Genomic DNA, 22418 nt, shown 5'->3' on the forward strand with positions numbered 1-22418 from the left:
TGCAGTCCTACTATAAAAGATTGGCGAACATTCTATAGAGGCTGTCAACTGAGCACGGCTCTAAAAAAGATTTTTTTTTTTTTTTCATCTTTTCATGGGGCATGCGCAATACACAAATAAAAAGTTCTATAGATTATAGTCTTTATAGTTATCATATCTTAAGTCTCGCGGAATCATTTTATGCGGGCCTCCCCACCCATGAAAACGCGTCCATCAACTGTCTCGCAAAGTACGATGAAAATATAATAACTACCTTTAAAAAATCCAAACAAATCCTCCGTAAACTTTAAATCCACACATATTGCAGCCATGTTACCTTCCAAAAATATTTTACAAAAACAACCAAAATTAAATTAAAATATCCTACAACCAATATTTAAAATCATGATGAAAGAGAAAGGGGCCTTTTTGGCCGGGAGTTCTGCATGCCAATATTTCATAAGTCATAAGTCTTTATAGTAGAACTGTATGAATGCATTCTAACTGTCCGATAAACTGTGATGCGTTATGTGCTACCTGTAAGTAAATTAATTTAAAAAGTTCCAAAATGCCCTTGTGTGCGATGAGAAAGTGTTTTAATTTCTTGGCAAACACTAGTAAAAGCCAAGGAATAACATTTCATGTTTAAATACAAACATATTTTCGATTATTATAAATAATATAGCAGTTTCCCTTCCTTACTTTTTTTATTAAATCGCTTATAAAGGCCAGTACAAGGATTGCATTATTCATGCTGTAGATGCCAAATTCGAAAACTAATGTTGTTGTGGTGTAAGCGGTACTTGGTGTAGAAATAATTTGTTGGGTACCACTTCTACCAGTTCTGATGAGATTCTTTAAGATGAAAAACTTCCACAAAGTTGTGGAATGATAACAAGGTCCACTAAGTAAAAAATTAATTCGCACCCCCTTTTTGAGCCAAGTACATAAATTATAACAAAAAAGCAATGACAACCTGTAAGTAACTTTAATTTTTGCTTGAAGAATAATTTGGTACTAGAAAAGTTGTTTCACTTTAAAATTACATTGTATGGATAATTGGCAAACCATTCCTACCTACCTGTCTACTGTTAGATATCCAGCCAGATCACCAACATTGTACTATAAATAAAATATTATAGATGCTAGCTTTAAAGATACAGTTTTATACTAAACTTAAAATATATTCAGCAGACACATTAGTTTTGACAAAACTTGAACAACTTTCATTGAGACAATCGGGAGATAACATAATTCATACATATTAACATTTACACATTCAGACGAGCTAAGTCAGAATGTTACAACAATATAAATAGATAAGTACATATTAAAGTCTTATGCAAAAGTTGATAAGTGTACTTAGTGTTACATACATAAGATCCTTCATAAAAAACTATTTAGCGAGACATTATCATTACCATATCTTGCCCATTTTAAGAGAAAATACATTTTTACTATAATGTTCATTTTATTGTTATTTAATACAGTTTAATGGCCCTTTTAAATCACTTTCCGTGCATTAATGATATATGTCACAATATGTATCATTAATGCACGAAATATTTTATACCTTGTTAAAAGAGATATATCATTAATGCACTTCATTATTTGAACATAGATCACTAATGAGGGCGAAATGTCAGTTATTAAAATTGTATTCTTCATTGGTATGTTTCGGAGACTATGAATTATTAATAAGCAGGTCATTCGAGAGTCAAAGCATACTTTCGAAATGCTTGCATACTGGAAATGGTTCAGTAGGTATTGTATTTACTTGTATTATTGTATATGTCAAAATTAATATGTAGGAACTTATATACAAAACTGTAAGTCAGAGGAAAATAGTTTGTAGATGATCCTAGCTACACAAAACTCATTAACACATTACTTATTAAGTCAGTGTTTACATAATATTTGGTACAGAAAAATTTGTAATTCAATGGTGGTGGCTATGGAAAAAGTTTTTAAAAACACAAGCATAACTACTATGAACAAGTTTATTCATGATACAGTGGTACCTCGACATACGAGTTTAATTCGTTACGCAAACTTTCTCGAATCTTGAATTACTCGTATATTGATGCAGATTTCCCCATACAAAACAATTAGACTACCATTAATCTGTTCCAACCCCCAAAATGTCACCCCAGTTATTTTTGTTACGTGGTTTTGAATAATAAAAACGTATTTATAAATGACAAATATTTATTGTACAAAAACAAAAAAGAGAATGTAAATAAATAAATTATATATCCTTACTGGTCTTTGCCTTTTTCGCTACATTTTTCTCGCTTTCACCTGTAGGCCGTTTAGAAAAAAACATGTCCAAGGAGGTTTGTTTCTTCCTCCCTCTCAGAATGTTCCGGAAACTCGTATCTCGAATTTCGCTCGTAACTAAAAGCGAAAAATCACTCGCTCGCCGACTCGTATCTCGAAAAACTCGTATGTTGGGGCACTCGTATGTCGAGGTACCACTGTATTATTATTTACCCACTCGAGCGAATTTTGGCATATTATGGCAAGTTTTCTTAACATCTTGAACGATTGCTTGCCACAATGTGCCCAATTTATCTACCTTTATTGAACTAAATAAAGAATAAATCGAGATTAATTTTAATGATAATTGAAGACAGTGATTGTATCTTTTTAATGTAATGACAGTTAATTGTGGTAATGTATTAAATATCCTAATTTAGCGCATTCAATTTCGACAGTCCGTGAACCAAAATTCTATAAGATATTTTTTCAAACAAAACTTTTGAACGGCTGAAAGAGTAAAAATTGATTTTCTAACATATATTTGGATCTGTGATTATAAATCAGGCCGTAGACAACACAGAAAAACAAAGAAATGGAAAATATCCAATTTTGACTCGAATATGTACCTCACACTGCAATCTCAAAGGAACTTATGCCCAGAATGTGCGCGTTTATAAAGTTTACGATTTCTTTATATATCTTAAAAATATGGGATGAATGAAAAATATAGGTGGATTCATTGGCTATATATGTAGCATTATAAACAATTTATGTCTCTATATTAAAATTCAAGGAATGAATATTTTTATGTGGCCGGGAAAGTGCAAAATTGAACGTTCAGAAACCACGGTTGCACAACTTGTTTTTCAATTATTAACGCAATCACTTGAGTGGATAATACTACTTACAGGTCCCAACCGAAGGGAATAAGAATCCAAAAACTCAACATAGGCCGGCAAAATACAATCATACTTCATTATATACATAATGTATTTCTATCAGTTGACGGATTCTCAAGACCGTGACTATAATATATGTATCTGAAGACTAATCACATAATAATATATTTAATAATTTAAATATCAATACATTTTAAAGCAAGCAAACTTATACTCAAACAAAAATAAGTAATGAATATGCATTATTCAAAAAAGAGAAAATCATTAAATAAACTAATAGCTTTGATGAGGTAATCAAATGATAATCACATTATATGAGCAGGTCACATGATAGTAAAATTATTAGAGGTACACTATTATCCCTGTACAATGAATTAAGAAAGATGGATATGTACATAATATAATAGAATATACAGAGATGTGCAAAATGGGTACCCAAAACCATTTGAAATGCAAAATGGAAATGGGTCAAAACTTTTCCATTTGAAAATGCAAAATGGTTTTTAGAAAAGCATTTCAAATGCAAAATGCAAAATACCTATTTTCAAAATGCATTAAAAATGCAAAATGGTTTCTCAGGTCAAACAATTAAAATAATTATAGAATTTTTAAACAATTTTGTCATTTAATAATGGATATCAATGTAGAACAAACATATTACATGATGGTAAATCCAAAAACACCACGACTACAGATTATGAAACCACAAAAAATTTTCGGGGTATCTACTAATGTTGCCAACGTAAAAACATAGAAACTGCTATCTAACATTTAATATTACAGCGTCGGCTATGTTCAGTATTTGAATCAGTATTTTTTGTAATGGTATCACTCAATTGCTAGGGCTCCTACCAGGGAGCAACTTGACAAATGTAAATTATCTCTCATAGCGAGGTTGAGGACTGACTGATATTTGGGGCTTAGGAAAAAAAGATGAGTGGAGAAAGTAGGAAGAATGTTGCAAAAAAGCATTTGAAATGGAAAATGCATTGAGAAAAGCATTTAAAATGCAAAATGCAAAATGGTTTTTAAAAAAGCATTTAAAATGCAAAATGGAAAATACCCATTTTGCATTTTGCATTTCCATTTGAAATGGATTTATTTGAAATAAAGCACATCTCTGAGAATATATAATAATATCGTTGGTTAAGAGCGACAAGTAACTAACATTTTCTCCAAAGTGAGTTTTTAACAATCAAGGGTTCTTTACAATATCCTGTATCGTGAAACCATTTGAAAAAAATGGTGAATGAATGACATGGATATGGTATAGAACACTTGATGATGAAAAATTCTATTTGGCAAAAATGTTGTCACTTCGTCACTCTTAACTCTTGGAGTGCCAACGCTAAATATTTTAACCTTCTGCCAGCTGATTTTATTTTCCTATTAACCTATTTGTTTTTTGCAAAATTATGTTTTTGTAAATTGCACCATCTTATGAGATAAGGTGTTCATATATTTGTAAAAATAGTATTTATAATCTACAGTAAGTAGTTTCCCAAAAATAGAGAAATGATTTTTTTAATTGATTATATGGATACAGCGGTACTCAAGAGGTTAACCGACGATACAATGTTTGAATAATAGGTGAGTGGCATTATATAAATTTAATGATGCAACTTTTAAGCTTATAATATATACACATTACAACATTACAAAACCCATTGAGTAAAATACATTTTTTTAAATACCCATTGAATGCACATTTTCTTTTCACTAACTCAATTCCGAGACAATTTATTGTTAAAAAGTTTAATAGATCATTTTATAAATCAAAGTTTTATTGATGTTTAAGAAAGTTTAAAACAAAAACAAAAGAATATTACAAAAGTTTAACAACATTAAAAACTATCAATTATTACAGTAAACTGTCAAATGAGTCACTTGCATGAATTTACAATTGGATTAAAAATTGAGGGAATAGATTTTTCTGCTGAGAATATAAAAATCCTACAATAATGTTTTTTCTTTATATCAAAAAAATTAAAAAGTCGGTTACCCGCCCCGAGTATTGATTATTACCCACCAGGCGATAGCCCATCTTTAAAAGGATTACGCATTTTTTTTTAAAAGCTGTAGTTCTTAAGACAATTAAAACATTTGAAAGAGTACGTCATTGAAACCATTCTGAATAGAAATAAAAATCATGCAAGTGGCCCATTATGGAAAAACGATTCAACGCATTTCATACAACATTTCACAAAGTCAGAAGGCACACATTTGTACCTTTTACAATTTATGAAATTAAAATTGCAAGGAATTAATAAGTAAATATGCATGTATTGAATAGATTGATTTATGTCTTTTTGATAGTACGTTTGAAGTTATTCATCCTTGGTAAGTAAAAACACAGTTTTTTACTTGAGAGGTTCAAGGAAGGTACTGTATATTTACTTACCACAGCAGCATTACTGATATAGTGGCAACTTCGATTTGTGCTAAGCGGTACTAGTATTTGATTAACTGATGAAATTTCAGAACATGGTATTCTTTCAATTAGAACCCCAACAAAGCAATATCACCAATCAATCAGCAAGCATCAAAAGAGATAACTTCCCATTGTGTCAGTTTAAATAAAATACACCGTGTAGTTAGCTGCCATTCACAATAGAATTCAGATAAAATTTGAATATTTTTCAAAGGAGACAAAAATAAAAGACGCTTTGGCAGGTAGTAGGTATGTACTAGATTCATGTGTCACATTCAGCACCATGTATCCACCACCACTTTAAGACTAGGAAGATTCTGAGAACGTTCCACACTATTTTAACTCTCTCAGAAATAACACATACATTTCACTTCTTTCAAAACTAAAAAAATATGAAAAAAACAATTAATATATATAATTTATATTAATATTAGAGTAATATCGCCAGTTCGACATTTCAGAATAAATCTAAAAGTAATGTCAATTTGTACTCCTCTCGGGTAAAGGATAAGATCTAAACATTATTCAACCATGAGAACAAATACTGAAGACGTGGTTTAGGTACCACTTATTAAAATACATTTCGATCTTAAGACGATGCCATACGTAGTAATGCAAAATCATGTGTTTTTGGTTTGAAATTTGGTCGCCTAGAAATGTTTCAGATGCTTTAATTAAATACTGCGAGTAGAATACATCTTGGCCTTTGAAATAATCGAGTATTTTTTAGACAAGTCTTTTTATAAGCCCAGAAAAAAATAATGTAAAGGCCTATGAAAACTGCTTTAAAGTTCAAAATCTCCTACTTACGAACCCATTTTCGGTTATGATTTTATTGTATAATGTGGCAAATTAAGTTATTTATAAAATGATCGAAAAAAAATTAAATATTTATGCCTGAACATCCACAAAATAAAATAAAAGGCACTTTTGGGCCATGTTTTTTTCTTGCATAAATCAAAACAGGCGGATGGTGTTAAGCAGGAATTTAAACCTTATCGCCACTTACTAAGGGTTCTTATTGATAGCGGCTCAATTTAAAATATTACACGACGTAGTGCATCGCCTTAAGATAAATCATAAATTTACTAAGTATAAATTATTCAAGTCTCATTAGCACGTCAATTTGAGTAGTGACATACTAAATACAAATAATATGTAATATAAATTATAACAATGATCAATTAATTCTTACACTTAAAAAATTATGTCTCTTAGGATATAACATAGAATGCAAACAATCCGATTTTAATTTGAGTTTGAGGTCTTTATCAGTAGGAACAGATGGAATATCTGATTTGGTGCAATAATTCAATCATTCGGGCATCGACATTAAGTCTACTCCAGAAGTTGCATTACATTAGTCAGTTTACCCATTATCAAAAAATATATTTTTTTAATTTCAACAGCAGCTGTCTTAAAAACAGTTTTGAAATATCATTTGATGTTAGTCGCAGGTAATGTATTGTAACTCTCCGTAATTAAGGAATGATTTTTCCACCATCTTATTAAGGCATATTTACTATGGTCCAAATTCAATAGAAAGATAAAGCAATGTATTTATAAATCTATGAATATATTGCACAGTATTATATATTACTTAATAATATTGTAGGTCGGTTTCGAGTTAATACTTTTAAAAAGTTGTAAGTGTAATCAGATCAGCAGTGGGCTGTTAGTAGTTGGGTTACTAGTTGTCTAAGCATGGCGCAGGAGAGGGCTCGTCGTCCGTGGGGGATCCATCACTCAGCCGGTTCCGGTGGTCCAACTGGATGGACTCTAGCAGTTCCTTGTGTGCCTGGTGCTCCATCTGGAAACATACATTCACTATTTAATAACTGTACATACAATCACTAACTATAGAGATGCAGTGCGGAAATTAATTACATGTATAAGATTATGTAAATAAACTGGTGTAAACTTAAGAGTGGGTTATAGGGCAGAATGGTGATTTGCTGGAAAACGGCTCTCTAAAACGGCTTAATACTACCTTTCGTATGTCATTCTCAGACTTCATATTCTTTGTTACCAATTAATGGACTATTATTTTTCAGTCTGCCTATTTTTTTTTGTAGTTGTTGTAGGCATTCGACCATAAGAAATAAAAACATTGATACACCATACAACCCACTTTTAAAACTTGGATCTATGATTATCGCGTTAATAACGGCTTTACACAATATTTTTAATTTAAAATATGTATATAATACACACATCTGTAGAAGTACGGCCTCTTATTATCGTTATGCTATCTGTGGATATTAACAATTAAATAAATACTTCATCTTGCACCAAATTTTCGACACATTTCACAGTTTTTTACTTATTCCGGGATGGAAGCCCCCGGTGATGGCGGTGAAACTATAGGCTCCCTGTTTTACGGCGTATATATTTCGAAAATGCCATGAAAATGTTTCATTAATGGGTCTAAAAGTAGAATACCGACTCACTTAAAGAATTGCAATAATCTAAGGAAGCTACAAAAACAGTAAGTACTCACAAATTCTCTTTTTTCATGTAAATTTGACGAATTGTATTTTTTCAAGTGTCATATTTTTTAAAAGGCGTAAAATACAACATTTAATATACGTTCCTTTTCCTAACGGTTAGCACTAACGTCATGTTGTTTACTGGCGGCATCTTTATGCAAGTGTGTGTGAGAGATTTCATTGTCTTTACGCGCTCTGACTAAGTGGGAGAGTGAATGTTTTTTCATAGGGCACGTTTGGTAACTAAACCAAAAATTACCATCTCACGCCAGATCATTTGTTGGTTCGGTAAAATTGGACGTTTTAAGTGAAAACAAGTCAAGTTTTTCACTGTTCCTACCTTACATGGTAAGGGGTATTAATATAAGGAGTGTTAACACGTTGAACGCCATTGTGGAAATGAAGAAACATTACCATTTTAAATTTGAAAAAAAAATACTCAGATGGCATCGGCGACCATCAAAACGTATTCCTTTTTTTTTTTTACCAAAATTTTCCATGAAAATCAAGAAAATTAACTGCGGTCACCGCTGACCGTCATGGCACTATGGGAGAAAAATGACGATTTTCGTTATGAGGAGTAAACAAGTTTATTACCGTTTTTTATTTTTATCTTTAGATTAAGCAGATAAAAAAATCTTTTTAAGGAAATTAACAATACCATCGCTTTTCTGCGTATAAACACGTAACCATTCACACATTGTCAAATCAAAGATATTCTATCTATGTGTTGTGTTGTAAAGTTCCAAACAATAATATTATTTTTCTCTTTGTAGATCAATATTATGATTTATCCATGGCAGCCGGAAAAAATACTCCAAACAAGGTATGCTTCAAGTAACAAATAAATGAAAAAAGATTATTGTTTAGTTATACTAAATAACACAGAATAATTTAACAAATATATAAATAAAAAAATAAAATTTCTTTTATTTCTCGAGGTCAATTTATTAATGATGTTATTAATATGTATAGATATTCTATCAAATATAAAATTAAGAAATTTACCAAATAAATCCACATTCGATTTTCTCGAAAACGAAAGCTCAAATAAAAAAAGTCATAACCCAAAATTGACAATAAATGAAAGGTTATTCACAAGTTATCCCTTTATAGGACAACTTTTTTTTAAACGATACGCCCTTAATGGTTTTATTTATGTATTCTATATTCATTTTGATGAACAGAAAAAAACTTTTTTTTGCTTAGCTTTTTTGAAATTTTCGATTTTCCAGCGGGTTTTTTTCTGACCGGTGTCCATTTAAAAAAAATGATGTAAAATTATTGTTTTCATTACAAAACGACAGGTTGGTAAGGAAAAATGTACTTTTATTTATTTGCGTTACAGGGGAATAACTGCTTTGATAATTTTATAGAGAAACTGACCAGGACGCGATTTTCGTAAATTTACTCAACATGTGCGAACTTCGGGCGGTTGGTTCGATTCAAGACCTCTGTGCGTTACCAAAGAATGATTACAACCCAAGGGCTTATAACTTGTAAACATAAAGAAATATAAACCTTAATGTTGCAGGTCTCAAAACTATCCGTTTTTAGCTTATGACCTATAAAGGGTTTTACCGTTTATACCACGAGTTTCCGAACACCGTGTAAAACAAACTATATGTATCGGAAATGTTCCTCAACACTAATGACAACAGCAAGTGAATGATGAAACATTTATAAAAAATGTCAAATTAAATGCTTTACCAAAATAGTAGGTTCTGCAAATAAGTCATACCTTTTTACTAAGTTGTTTGTTTTACTTAACCTTTTAAATGCCAGTAGGTAGAAGTGTAGCTGTGCACAGCAGGCCGTGAATTTTTAATCAAAATAAATCATTTTTAAATCTTATTTTTATAAATTAAAAACATTACACCTTGAAAGGATATTTAAATAACTTACCAAATTTATTCAATATTCGACGTTTTTGCTTCCCTTCACTTAGATAAACATATTTAAAAAAATACAGGACATATGTTTGATACAGAGGCTCAAAGAAGAGCGAGAAAACTCGCTATTTTTCTATGGCTGGCAGCAGGCCCAGCTGGGCACGGCCAAGAATGCGAGATATCTCGCTCTTGGCACAGAAGCGGTTAATATTTCACATTCGGATTATACGTTCATTGCTTTGCGACAAACGCACATGTGACGTTATATTTTAACAAGTTCATTAATGTACAACTACCGCCCTCTAGTGACAAAAAAATGAAGACATTTTTGACAGTTTGCGAAATTTCGCTATCGTATAACAAGCGCTTAAGCGAATGTTAATGCCCAGCGAAATTTCTCAACTGTCAAAATGTTATTTGTTGCTAGATAGAGGTAATATTGCATTAATGAACTTATGAAAATAGAACATCAAACATACGTTCATCAAGTGTTACTATAGCAATGAATGTATAGAATTGGAAATCGGAAATATTAAGTAAAACAAATAACTTAGTAAAAAAGTATGACATATTTGCAGAACCTACTATTTTAGTTAGATTTTTAATTGGATTGAACAACTAATTTAGGGCGGCTATCTTAGAAGGCCTTCCCTCCAGGCCGAAATAATTTTAGCCTCTCGACAAAATGTTTATTTTTTCATAAATTATAGTACCTATGCATTGCCATTAAAAAATAAAATAATTTTTTTTTATATTAAAAAATAAATTTGTACCAGTGGAATGCAGATGGGTCTCTGGGGAACATGCAGGCATTCTAATTTGTACCAACCAGTAGAATGCAGATTTGTCTCTTGAGAACATGCAAGCATTCTAATATTTGTATTAACCATTGAAATACAGATGGGTCTCTGTAGAACATGCAACCATTCAAATATTTTCTTTTTTAGAATAATTTGCAATGCGATTTTAACCTTAATGTTTCGAAAAATGTATGAAAAAAAAAATGAAGGCTAATAAAACTTTAGATTTCACTTTTGATTTTTATGAATGGCAACTCTTTGAAGGCTTTAACCGCTTAATGCTTTTGAACGAATCACGCTCGTGCCCTATATGGGTTTCAATTTCTGCTAGCCGAGTGACGCTCGCCGGTTTCGACTCGCAGCGATCTATTTTTAGCAAACACGAGTAAGGCTCGTCAAAGTTAGCGATGTATTTTACGCAATTTGAATTTACCTGCAGATTACGTCAGAGATCGGTTGTGTTTTTGAGCTGCTTATTTCGTTTTTACTAAATTGTTTTCATAGTTTCGTGTATGTATGAATGCATCGTTTTATTAAACCTGATTTTTTTTTAAACACTTTTTATAAAAACACCCTAGCATTAAGTGGTTAAAATATTTTTCTGTTTTATGCTATGGCCTTCAACAGGTTAACCCTTTGCAACCGGCAAAAATTTTTCAAATTGTGATGGGCCACATTGTTAAAGCTCTTAGTTATGATCCCATACGGCTGGGCGACTTACTGGTTGAAACATGTGCGCTTGAAGGTACCCTATATAAGCAGCTCCCGCACGTTCAATCGACACCGGTTCCGTTCACAAAAACATATTTATTTTCTGTCTTCAAACACAAACTCACGCTCATGTGAAGCCGGTTGTAAAGGGATATATAATACAACACAAAAAGTAATGTTATTTACACTACATCAATACATTCAGGACAAGTTCGCACAACAATTAATTCAGTTGCTTGGTTCAATTTCATTCAAAATACTTTGAATGGTATGGGTTAAAGCAGAAATTTGAAAGGTACTTCTTGATATAATTTTGCACACTTACACGCATAATATTACTAAAACAGAAACTATATGTACTGCATATTATGTACTACTATGTGCGAATAATCAACATTGAAATTTGATGAATTGTTGAAATTCTGTAAAACAACCCATCCTTAGTTGAAAGAAAATGCATAATTTTGAAATTATTCATAACATGTAATTTCCGAATTTATTATTTAATTATTATTTATTAAGTTGATTTTGCAACAAGCGGATTAAGATTAGTTGATCGCGAAAACCTTTTCTTATAATCTTTCTTTTTCTTTGAGGATCAGCTGATGTTCATGAAAAGTCATACTGTATGTCTAGTTATAAGTAAATACAATAACTATAACAATGCCTAAACAAAAACAAACAAAAAAAAGAAACTTACAATAATGTCAGTGATTGTGGTTTGTGGCATGTTTTCAAACTGGGTGAGTTCGTGTACTGTTCCATCGATCAGCGTAATACTGGACTCCAGGGCTGCCAGCGAGCGCGGCACCAGTGTGTCCAAATCTGGAAAAATTAAAATAATGTTTGAAATGAAACACTGAGGTTGGATTGTTTCAAACTCTCGTCATATTATTTTATGACCATTAAATCGACGATCAAGCCATTTTGAATGCGCGACGAGCATAAAAACATGACCGTTATGCTTGACAGCTGATTACAATTTGATCAAAAGATCTGACGATTTGATGTTCATCAAATGTGATGAGTCTGAAACACACCAACCTGGGTCATTCCTTCATTCTTCCCTTGTCAAAATTATTCATTCAACATTCAAGCATAAAGATTGTTCCTTGGCAAGACTAGAAGCAGTTCCACTTAACCTACTACAGTTACGCATGTACATGTGCTACGCACATATGTATGTGCTAATAAAATATGGCTCCAGCACTAGGCTTTCGATTTAGCGGCTGTATGTGGCAAATTTAGCAGGTAAGTGAACCAAAAAATAGTTTGAATCATGAGTTCAAATATTCTTATTTGTTTAGTTACATGAAACAATTTGAAAACAATGATGATGTTACAATATGGTAGTAAGTGTGTGAGCGGCGCTGGGGTGACGCATGATTTTTTGTTACGCCTCACTGTTCATAATATTGCATCATCCTGCATCGAATTGATGCATCCTGCATCGAATTATTTATTTAATATAATTCAGAAAAATTAATTAACCTTTTAAGATAAGAAAAGAATAAATATGAACCCCAAGAAATAAGAGAGTTGCAGCAGCTAAAATGAGTCATAATTGTTAAAAGGAGTGTTTCGTAAGAGTGATATTTTATGTATCAAGAATGTAGTGAATAGGTTAACCACTTCACAATATACAGTTAAAATCACATCATAATTTTATTGTTTTATCACATGAGTTTGATGCTCTCATTTTATTGTTTTCTTTATGTGTTTGATGCTCTCATAACGTGAAATGCACATCTGACATCACATTAGGGAAATCAGTACTAGAATTCTTTGCGTAAATTTGTGTTTTGCAAATTTAAATGCATCACCCACTCCATGGGATAAACTGGAAGGAGGAATTACACTGAAACTAACTGATGTAATAATGAAATATCCATTAAAATATTTATATCAGACAATTTTATAAGCAAAAAAACTTAACGGCCTCCGTGGTAGAGAGGTAAGGATCTCGACTAGCAAGCTGGAGGTCGCAGGTTCAAACCCCGGCATGTTCGTGAAGAGTGGAAGATATTCTCAGTAAGACCACCATTTAGAATTGAAACGTTGCTTGAAATAGCCTTGGATATGTTTGGTGACAGGATCTGAATAGCCAGATTGGTAGGGGAAGTACCCCACCTTCCTCATATATCTCCAACACCTTCAGCCTCACAACATACCACAATTGGGAATGCCATAGTCTCACTGGCTCCAAACGGTTGGGAGCAGTTGGGACTCTTGTGCGGTTTCACATTAAAAAAAAACAAACAAAATTACCTGAATTGGGATCACTCAGCTGTTGAATGTAACAATCCAATCCTTGTTGTGATTGTCTGTCTCGCTGTGTTTTGGTGGGTGCAGAATCAGATTCTGAAGACATGCTAGTTCCCGCTGCAGAACTAGATTGCATTCTGCGTTTGGGGATTGTGTCAAACTCGGTCTCTGCGTTATGTGACCTTTTCAGTTGACCCAAATTGCCCACATAAGATGTAGATTCCAGAGTTTCTGCCAGACAAAAGGTGTGGTCCGCTGGGTCTAAAACATTCAAACTACTCAATAACACATTTGCACTAGACATAGCCTCTGGCTTCATATCGCTGTCTATCAACAAATCCTCACAATCTACTGTTTGCAGATTGTCTTTATCAATTATATTGCCTGTGTTCGGGACAAATATATCCATACCATATACTGAATTGACATAACTATTCAAATCCGGAATCATTTCGGTGATGGCTTTCTCGGAGGTTTGTGCATTTAGTGTCATCATAGGGGTTTGTAACATAATTTCTAAAGTTCTTTGGTTGGGAGCGGGAGGTAAAGTGAAACTTTCTGTGTTTATGTAAATTTGTGGAAAAGTTGGCTTCACATCAGGTGAAAAGGTGTGATACACTTTTGGGCTGGATGTCGGAAGACGTGCATCTTCCACAGATAGTTTTACAGAATTTTCAACTGAATTGACGGCTGTTGTCTGTGGAGATTCTTTATTTACATTTGGGCAATTTTTGTTCAAAATTGTTTCCTTGAGACTGTCGTCACTAGCTAATAAATTTCTTTCTATCAAACTCTCCTTATTAATAATTATTTCTTCTTTCATGACAATTCTTTTTTCAGGTTTAGTTGGAAAGAGTAGTTTGTTTTTGTGTTCCATTAAAATGTTGCGTGAAGCTTTCAGAGCTATCAGTTCGGAAGGAGTGTACATGGATTCGGGTTTGAATCCCGGCTTTACGATGGACCCGCTGTCACTGCCCTTCATCTTGATGGCTTGGCTGATGACAGAGACGCTCTTGGCGATGGAGGACTTGATGGTGCAGGGCTTGGGGGGGATGATGGAGAGGGGTGAGGAAGGGTCGGGGCTGGCAGGGAAGCGCTGGCTGCTAGGCGAGGGGAGGTTGGTGATCAGGTGCATGATGACCTGCTCCAGTTTCTGGGGGTCTTCTACCGTAGATTCACCGCTCTGAAACATGCAAGTAAATAATGAAGATTCCGTATTCCTACCGACATATAACATATTTTAAGTTTCGAGTTGTTAAAAAAATTATGTCTTAATGTCAAATTAATGTCTGAAAATTGTAAAAAACACATCTGGTTCTGTTATTTAACACGAAACAATTTAGTGTTTCTTTAAATGCTACAGATTAACCTTTGGTACGCTGAGATTCTGCGACCGAATACTCTGTAGAGTGCCAGGGTATGTTTTTTGCATGCGGCCCGATGTGCTTCGACTGAGTCTATTTTTGTAAATCTTACTTCTTTTTTACAAAATAATGTTTGTTATAAATTTTAATTTTATATATATATATATAATAGCTTCTTATGTTGAAGAATAGATTTTTTCTCCCTCTTTTTATATAAATAAATAAATCTAAAGATATATGTATTTTGTTTACTTTTGTTATATTTCATAAAGTTAAATAAGTGTCCTTCATACTTATCTATAAAGATAATGACATAAAGAATACCGTTGCAAGTTCGATGCCGCTTCCACAATGGCCGCGCACTTGTTCACAGATAAAATAAATATGTTGCCAAGTCAAAAGGACAGAATAGAATAGTCCTTGCCAAGCGAATAAAATATATTTTAGCATGCTAGGAGCATTTTTTAAGATATAAAATTACACAACAAAAAGCATGTTTTTACCTTACATTCAACAGATAAAATTTTTATTCCAGATAAATATAATGCGTGTTGCACTTACGCTTCCGTATGGGAAGTTTTCATCGATCCCATTGAATATGACGGAGTATTTCTCCTTCATTTTTTCAATCAATTCTCGTCCTTTCTCTTCTGGTATACGACTATTCATACAGACGAAGCTCTGCACGGCATTATCTGAACTGATCTCGAGGTAACCTGTTGTCCTCAAGTATATAAACTCTCCTGTTCGAGACATGAGACGATAGCATGACTCTCCATACTGCTTGCTTCTGTCGTACACTGTGGGAAAAATATAAACATCACATGAACAAACAAAAAAATAGCTGAATGCTAAATGTTTTTGTATGAGCGATCAAAAGTTGAGACACAATTTCACATTGCTATGTTGAAGAAATATGCACTACTACCTTTATAGCGGATATAATAAAAATACTTTGATCGCGGTCCATAAGAAATATTGCAATATTCATAATAGTATTAAGCAATAGGTTTAAAGTGTGTTCCTTATGGAGCGCAATGATGTTGAAAATTTTATAAAGTTTTCCAAACTTCAGCACATTTGATGACGATCAGCATCATCAAGGTCTTGGACAATTATGGCTTTTGATCAAATCGTGATCAGCTGACAAACATAACCGTTATTCTCGACAGCCGGTCAGAATTTGAGAATAGGTTTTCAAGGAGACAATTCAAACATGAAAAATAAAAAATGGCATTGACAGTCAATATAATGGTCATTAAATGTGATAGAGTTTGTAACATTCAAAAACTAAGATGCAGCAAATTGAATTCGCAGAATATTAAACAAAATCGCACGGATATAGTAAAGAATAGCAAGAAGAAAGTACGCAATAATAAACATTTGATCGCTTCACTTATTCATTAAATAATGTTCATTAATGGTGGACATTCACAAACTGCCATCATTAAAGGTAAACTGACATTATTTTAGTAAAAAACGCATGGAAAGCTGTGATGTGAATGACCCACCATAATCTCTACGGACTGATTGTTTAACATAATTTGGAAATTCCTAAACGTTCTGTGAAAGTCCCATTCAAGTACTGTTATTATATCATTATGAGCCAGTTGCTTTGCAGAACTTAAGAAATAACAGAACTTTCAAAGAACTTCAAACATAACTTAGAGATTAGAAGAATTGTTCAAATTCTGTGAGACAACCCGTACTAAGAGAATGAGTTTTTGAGAAAAAAGTATTCAAAAGAGTGGTATTTTCTAACCTCAAAAATTCCCATTTAAAAAAATTGTATCCATAGTATGTATTACAAAAAGTCAAACATTGTCCAAAAAATACATTAATAATTTCAAAATAACCGAATTAAGCAGATTACATATTAATAATAAAAAAAATATTTCATATTTTTATTAATAATTATTAGATTCCTACAAACATCGCCGTACGGTGTACGTCCGTATTCCATTACGCATATTTTTTTATGGACGTAAACGGTACCGCCATAATCTCCAAAAAGTTAAGCACTTTCCATGTTGAATGCCACTCTGTCTCATTTACTTTGAGGTGTTTTAAATTTCATCATATTTCACTTGTTTGCTGCAATAATGATACATACAATTGAAAACTAACAATTTTTCAGGAAACAAGTTTGAACATTTTTAATTATTCTAATAATATTGTGGAGCAATACTGACAATTACTGCTGTCTAGCGGCATCTTTTGGTAGTTCAGGTACTTTGTTCTATTAGTAAAAAGTATAAGCGGAAATGGTTAGTTTTGACCAAATAAGTCAGATATTGATATTTTTATGTATGATTTATGTCATTATTGCAGCAAACAAGCGATCAAATCGATAATCAGCGCCACATGAAACTTTTGAAAATGTTAAAAATTATTTTTTTAAACATTATTTTCTCATCAAATTGTCAGCATGAAAATGTTTTTATGGTTTTTAGCTGTTTGACATTTGGTCAAAAGGCTGAAAACCGCCGAAAATAAGATTTTAACTGGGATCATTCAAATCTTAAAAGTTCAAAATTGCACTGATTGACTATTTGATGGTCATCAAATGGAGTTACAAACACTCTAACATTATATTATATATATATATATGTGTTTGTAAAACGATAGGCCTTGCAAATCAATAAACAGTATTGACATATGTTATTTAATCATAATAAAAGTCAAGCAGACATTCAACATATTATGGTGCGTATACTCATGAGAAAATTTGCACAAGACGAGTCACGAAATCTGGGAAATGAATGAAGCAAATGGTGCGAAACGCCACTTGCGGTTACTTCTTTCCATTCCGATAATTCATGGCTCGGCTTGCGCAAATTTTCTCATGCGTACACGCAGCATTACAGAAGCAGTAGATTATTGTGGTATTTGATAAAATTAGTATATTGAAGTAGTTACTGACTTTGCCGAAGGGCAATTATCACGAATCGCACATCCTCTTTGTGCATGAACGTGAAGGCGGAGACGCCAGATATTTCAGAAGTCAGGTAGCCAGCCACCACGGAGATTCTTTGGTCGCACTGGACTATCCTGCCGTCGATTAGGTGGCGCGTGCGGTACTCCTGCTTGCTGGCCTCTATCAGCCGCTCCGACAAGTAGGTCTGTTTCACTATGTGGATCATGCCAATGAAAACCTGTAAGAGTCAATGCCAACAGTCCTAATTATATAAACCATGTATGACGTGCGCTGCTCATCATATGCAGAAGTCAAAAGAGCCGCACAAGACAGGGAAGAATGGAAGAGGAGAGTAGATAAAATTGCTGTAAACCAATCCCAGGATTGAAACCGGAGAGAGAGAGAGTATGACCATAATACTAATGTGCACATCCGGAAAAAATGCAAGGCTGATGTAAACATAATGAAAAAGATTAAAAAAGGGACGGCTAGATGGTTTGGAGATGTAGAGCGAATGAACAGAGAAAGAAGTGCCGGGAGAATATAAGATGAGTTAATTATAAAAATATTGGAAATCTTAAAAAAAAAATGCAAAGTATTAAAAAACACATAATATTATGTACTATTCAGTATTTAAAGGGGATTAAGGAGTATTACCACATCGTTGCCACTAGGTGAGATGGCTTCATCCCCCCTTGCACGGTGCCGCCGGACAATCTGGCCGGTGCCGGCGCCGCTCGCATTGGCGCGGTCGGCAAATCTCAGCGAGCCGTTGAATCGGCAGACCTCGTATTGGGGCGTCTCGGAACGTTGAACAGCCCGGGCCAATCTGAAAACATCATACTAGACTATTAATACATATCTAGTATCAATAAATAATGCTCAGAATTAATCTATCCATTCTGGAAGTTCTAGATATTCAAAATAGGCTGTCAACTGTTTGTCCACTCGAACCTAGAGAAGTTCGCAGTCACTGGCGAAGTGTTTGGCAGGAGAAGCAGAGGCATCACTTTCAATTTTTAAAATTGAAACATGAGGGGAAATATGTCAAACTCATGTAAATATGTAAACATGATATGTAAGGACAAAATGAATTTTGCTATTATTTCTGAAACCATCAGAATTTTAGTTCCCATTAAATCCATCAGAAGTACTCTATGATGAGGCCACACGGCTAAGCAATTCTCAGTATGCTGCCACCACAACAGTGTTAGTATTGCCCTTTATTCGTATGAGATGTAGCTGAATTTGGTTTACGATTCACTTAGCTTTACTAAAGGTAAGTTTTTAGTAATATGTCTGCATGTATGACATGGTCACGTAAAGGAACACGAGCCTAAGGGCTCAGGGCTCGGGGCTCAGGGCTTGGGGCTATCACGGGCCTGCTCAGACGGTCTAGTGGGAACCAACTCTGTGGGAATCGTCCCCGATACAATGGCAGCGGTAGCGATCAACCACTGCCAACCTTCTGTAAAAACGGGACACACTCACTACTTCTACATCTCTCTGCTCTGCCCGCTCTACTACGCTCAACTTCTGCCTCTACTCGCCCTGTTTCTCTTGTGACTCTCGACTCACCCTGGACCACAGACTACACTATCACCCTTTGGACCAGACCCGGCAGCGTCAAATGAAAGGAGCCTTTCGAGCAAATCAGACCAGCTCTACAGCGGCAACAGAAGCTACACGTTCTTGCTTCACATGTGGTGGAAGGAGCGACATCTGCGGTCTCCGTGGATCGGGACCTTCGGTCTACTTTAGAGGTCTTGTGTGTCTCACCCTGTGTGGCACTTAACTCACGGTTTTAATTTTTATTGCCTACATTTTTGGACCCTTAGGGACAAAATAAATTGGCAAGTTATGGTAATGATTTGTATTCTCGGTTGAAGTCAGGAGCATCTTGGCTAAAATGTATGTCATGTGGCAATTGGGCTTATACGTTTTGCGCTAGTATGCCTAAAAAACATTTTATTTGCGAATTGTGCACGTAGATAATTTTTAAGACGGTCATTTTGTCCATATTTGGGGCACATCATATTATACAAAACATTGTCAGTAACATGTATTTTGTCGATTTAACAAAAAAAAAAATATATATGTATGGTTTTAAAAATAATAAAAAAATAATTTAAGATAAAATTTATTTCTCAAAAATCTTTTTTGAGTACCAAATTGTATATTTGAACAATTGTACCAAAAAAAAAATTACATGTATGTTTTTAAACGTAATAACTTTTTTTTAAAGATGTAACAAAAAAGGAAAATCTTTTTTGAGTACCAAATGTACATAAAAAAAAGCAGCAGTTAGCGGTGTTTTTTTACAATAAAAGGGAAAATTAAACTATACAACTTATTATACAAAAAAAAGATTTTGTACACGGTTTAATTTAACAGATGTTGCCGGCGTAAGGACAATAACATGCACAATTTGAACCTTTTTAAGAAACTTTTGTAAAACGATATTATCTCGGTGAACATACCGAACTTGAAAGTGTCTGGGCTTTTCATTTGCCGTGAAGACGTTGGAGTCCATGTCGGTGATGAGCAGCTGTCCATTGGGTCCCATGGGCGTGGCATGTGGCATCAGGTTTGCTTTCAGCTTCTCCAGGTCCTCCGGATGGCACAGGTTCAGGATATTCATTCCAAGGAGATCGGTCTAAAGCACACATTACCCTTGGTTAAAATGAATTGACAGAATGATTAAATCTATATGAAGGGAAAAACTGTTTGTGGCCTACAGCTTAACCCTTCTAAAATCCCCTTAAATCCCTCGAGATTGAGAATTTAGAAATTTGTCACCGTTAAAGAGGTGGTTTTTCGATGAACCAAATTTAAAATGCCAAAACAAATTCTCCGAAAGGATAGGCCCCCTGCAGCCATTCCCATTTAGTATGTAATATTTTCTCACAGCAAAAACAAACATTATTTGTAAAATGAACAAATTGTAATAATTCACCACTTTGCAAGGGCCATGAGCCTAATTTTATTTGCCCAGTACTATACTCTGCATAGGTAATAGTGTTATATAACCAAAAGTTTTATTTCTCTTTAGACAATGTTATTTGATTTCTTCCTACTATCATCATAATAAGCGAAAAATAATGGAGGGCAAGACATAGGGGAGCCCGTGATGCCTGACCAACTAACAAATCAAAAAGTAGTTACCTGGAGGTGGCCAAGGTAGTGCTCCACATTAGCAGAGATGACGATGATGATCCCGCGGCAGGTGGTGGTCAGCAGACAGCCGCCCATCATGTCGATGAAAGCTTCCGCCAGCTTGGGCTTCATGTTCAAGTGGCAAGGGGACATGGAATTTCCAAAAACTGAAAGTAAAAGATTACACATGTACATGTGGTCCGGAAATTAGTGGTACTGCATGGTAGAATCTACATCATATATTAGACTTTTTTCAACCTTTTTTTCGGCAAACTAAAAGGTTAAAAAACTGGAAATTGAAGCCAGGTCTATGCTAGGACGCATTTAAAAAATATCTGATTGTTTGAACTTCGGACTTACAACTTCAGACTTCCAACTTCGGACTCGATTTGCTCAAAATGGAAACTCAAATTCAAAAATGTTATCCCACAAAATTAACCCAAAATGTGATGTAGATTTACTAGTTCTGCCTTATCGCTAGTTTCCAGATCCATGTACAAGGATTAAGCCTAAATGGAATATTATACTGACTCATTAGCTGGTAGTTACAAAAAATTAGGTTGTTGTAAATTATTTCAGTTGGCAAAGTTAAAATTCACATTCTGATTGTTATGCTTAAGATAAGTTCCTGCTGCACCCAATTTGAACTCAAACAGAAATGCCGTTGCTTGTTTCTTCTTAGTTCAACAGCTTCATCCACACTTAACGTGGCTAGCTAATAAGCCTTTCCCAACTAGCATATAATAAATAGTTTAGCAGTCAAAAGGGCAAAATAAAGTATATGAAATCAATAGTGACTATATTAATATATTCGAACCTCCAATTAATTTTCAACTATTTACTAAGTTATTTGTTACTTGGGTATATATATTCCCAAGCTATATGTGAACGAAGCTATAGATTTCAAAAGTTAGACTAACAAAAATTCATTTTATAATGAAAAAATCGAAATTGTTTACTTCGCAACTTAATACATAATAATAAAATATCAGGTAGATACAACTTGAATTCATAAAAATTATTCTCTCTTTTACCAGAAAAAAGAATAAGCAAATATTTTATATATTGCTGACTATTTTCATTAGAATCATCAAGACAATATAAATAATAAACTTAAATCAAGTACGAGTAGTCAAATAATTAACATTTTAACCATTTTTTTAAGCCCGTATTGCTATTTGCCAAAAGCAGCTAAAGTTAGAAAAGTAGAGCATGTACTACAAAAACAAGAATATTAGTGTATGTATTACATA

General features: G+C 33.7%; 1 protein-coding gene across 1 annotated transcript in view; it reads right to left on the bottom strand.

Annotated features, from left to right (window-relative positions):
* Nucleotides 1-2169: 2169 nt before the first annotated feature.
* Nucleotides 2170-22418, bottom strand: part of LOC149412416 (uncharacterized) — a 159017-nt gene continuing 138768 nt past the window's right edge. Inside the window, exons 4-11 of the mRNA XM_089646016.1 lie at nt 21175-21332; nt 20490-20665; nt 18667-18838; nt 18016-18247; nt 15654-15892; nt 13732-14911; nt 12164-12288; nt 2170-7381 (exon numbers count right to left, since the gene is read on the bottom strand). Coding sequence (XP_089502142.1) covers nt 7262-7381; nt 12164-12288; nt 13732-14911; nt 15654-15892; nt 18016-18247; nt 18667-18838; nt 20490-20665; nt 21175-21332 — 2402 coding nt within the window. The 3' untranslated portion in view covers nt 2170-7261. The remainder of the gene's footprint in view (nt 7382-12163; nt 12289-13731; nt 14912-15653; nt 15893-18015; nt 18248-18666; nt 18839-20489; nt 20666-21174; nt 21333-22418) is intronic.

Source organism: Hesperophylax consimilis, chromosome 23 (assembly GCF_061612785.1).
Source record: "Hesperophylax consimilis isolate HC1 chromosome 23, BYU_Hcon_1.0, whole genome shotgun sequence".
In the NCBI taxonomy this organism is placed as follows: domain Eukaryota; kingdom Metazoa; phylum Arthropoda; class Insecta; order Trichoptera; family Limnephilidae; genus Hesperophylax; species Hesperophylax consimilis.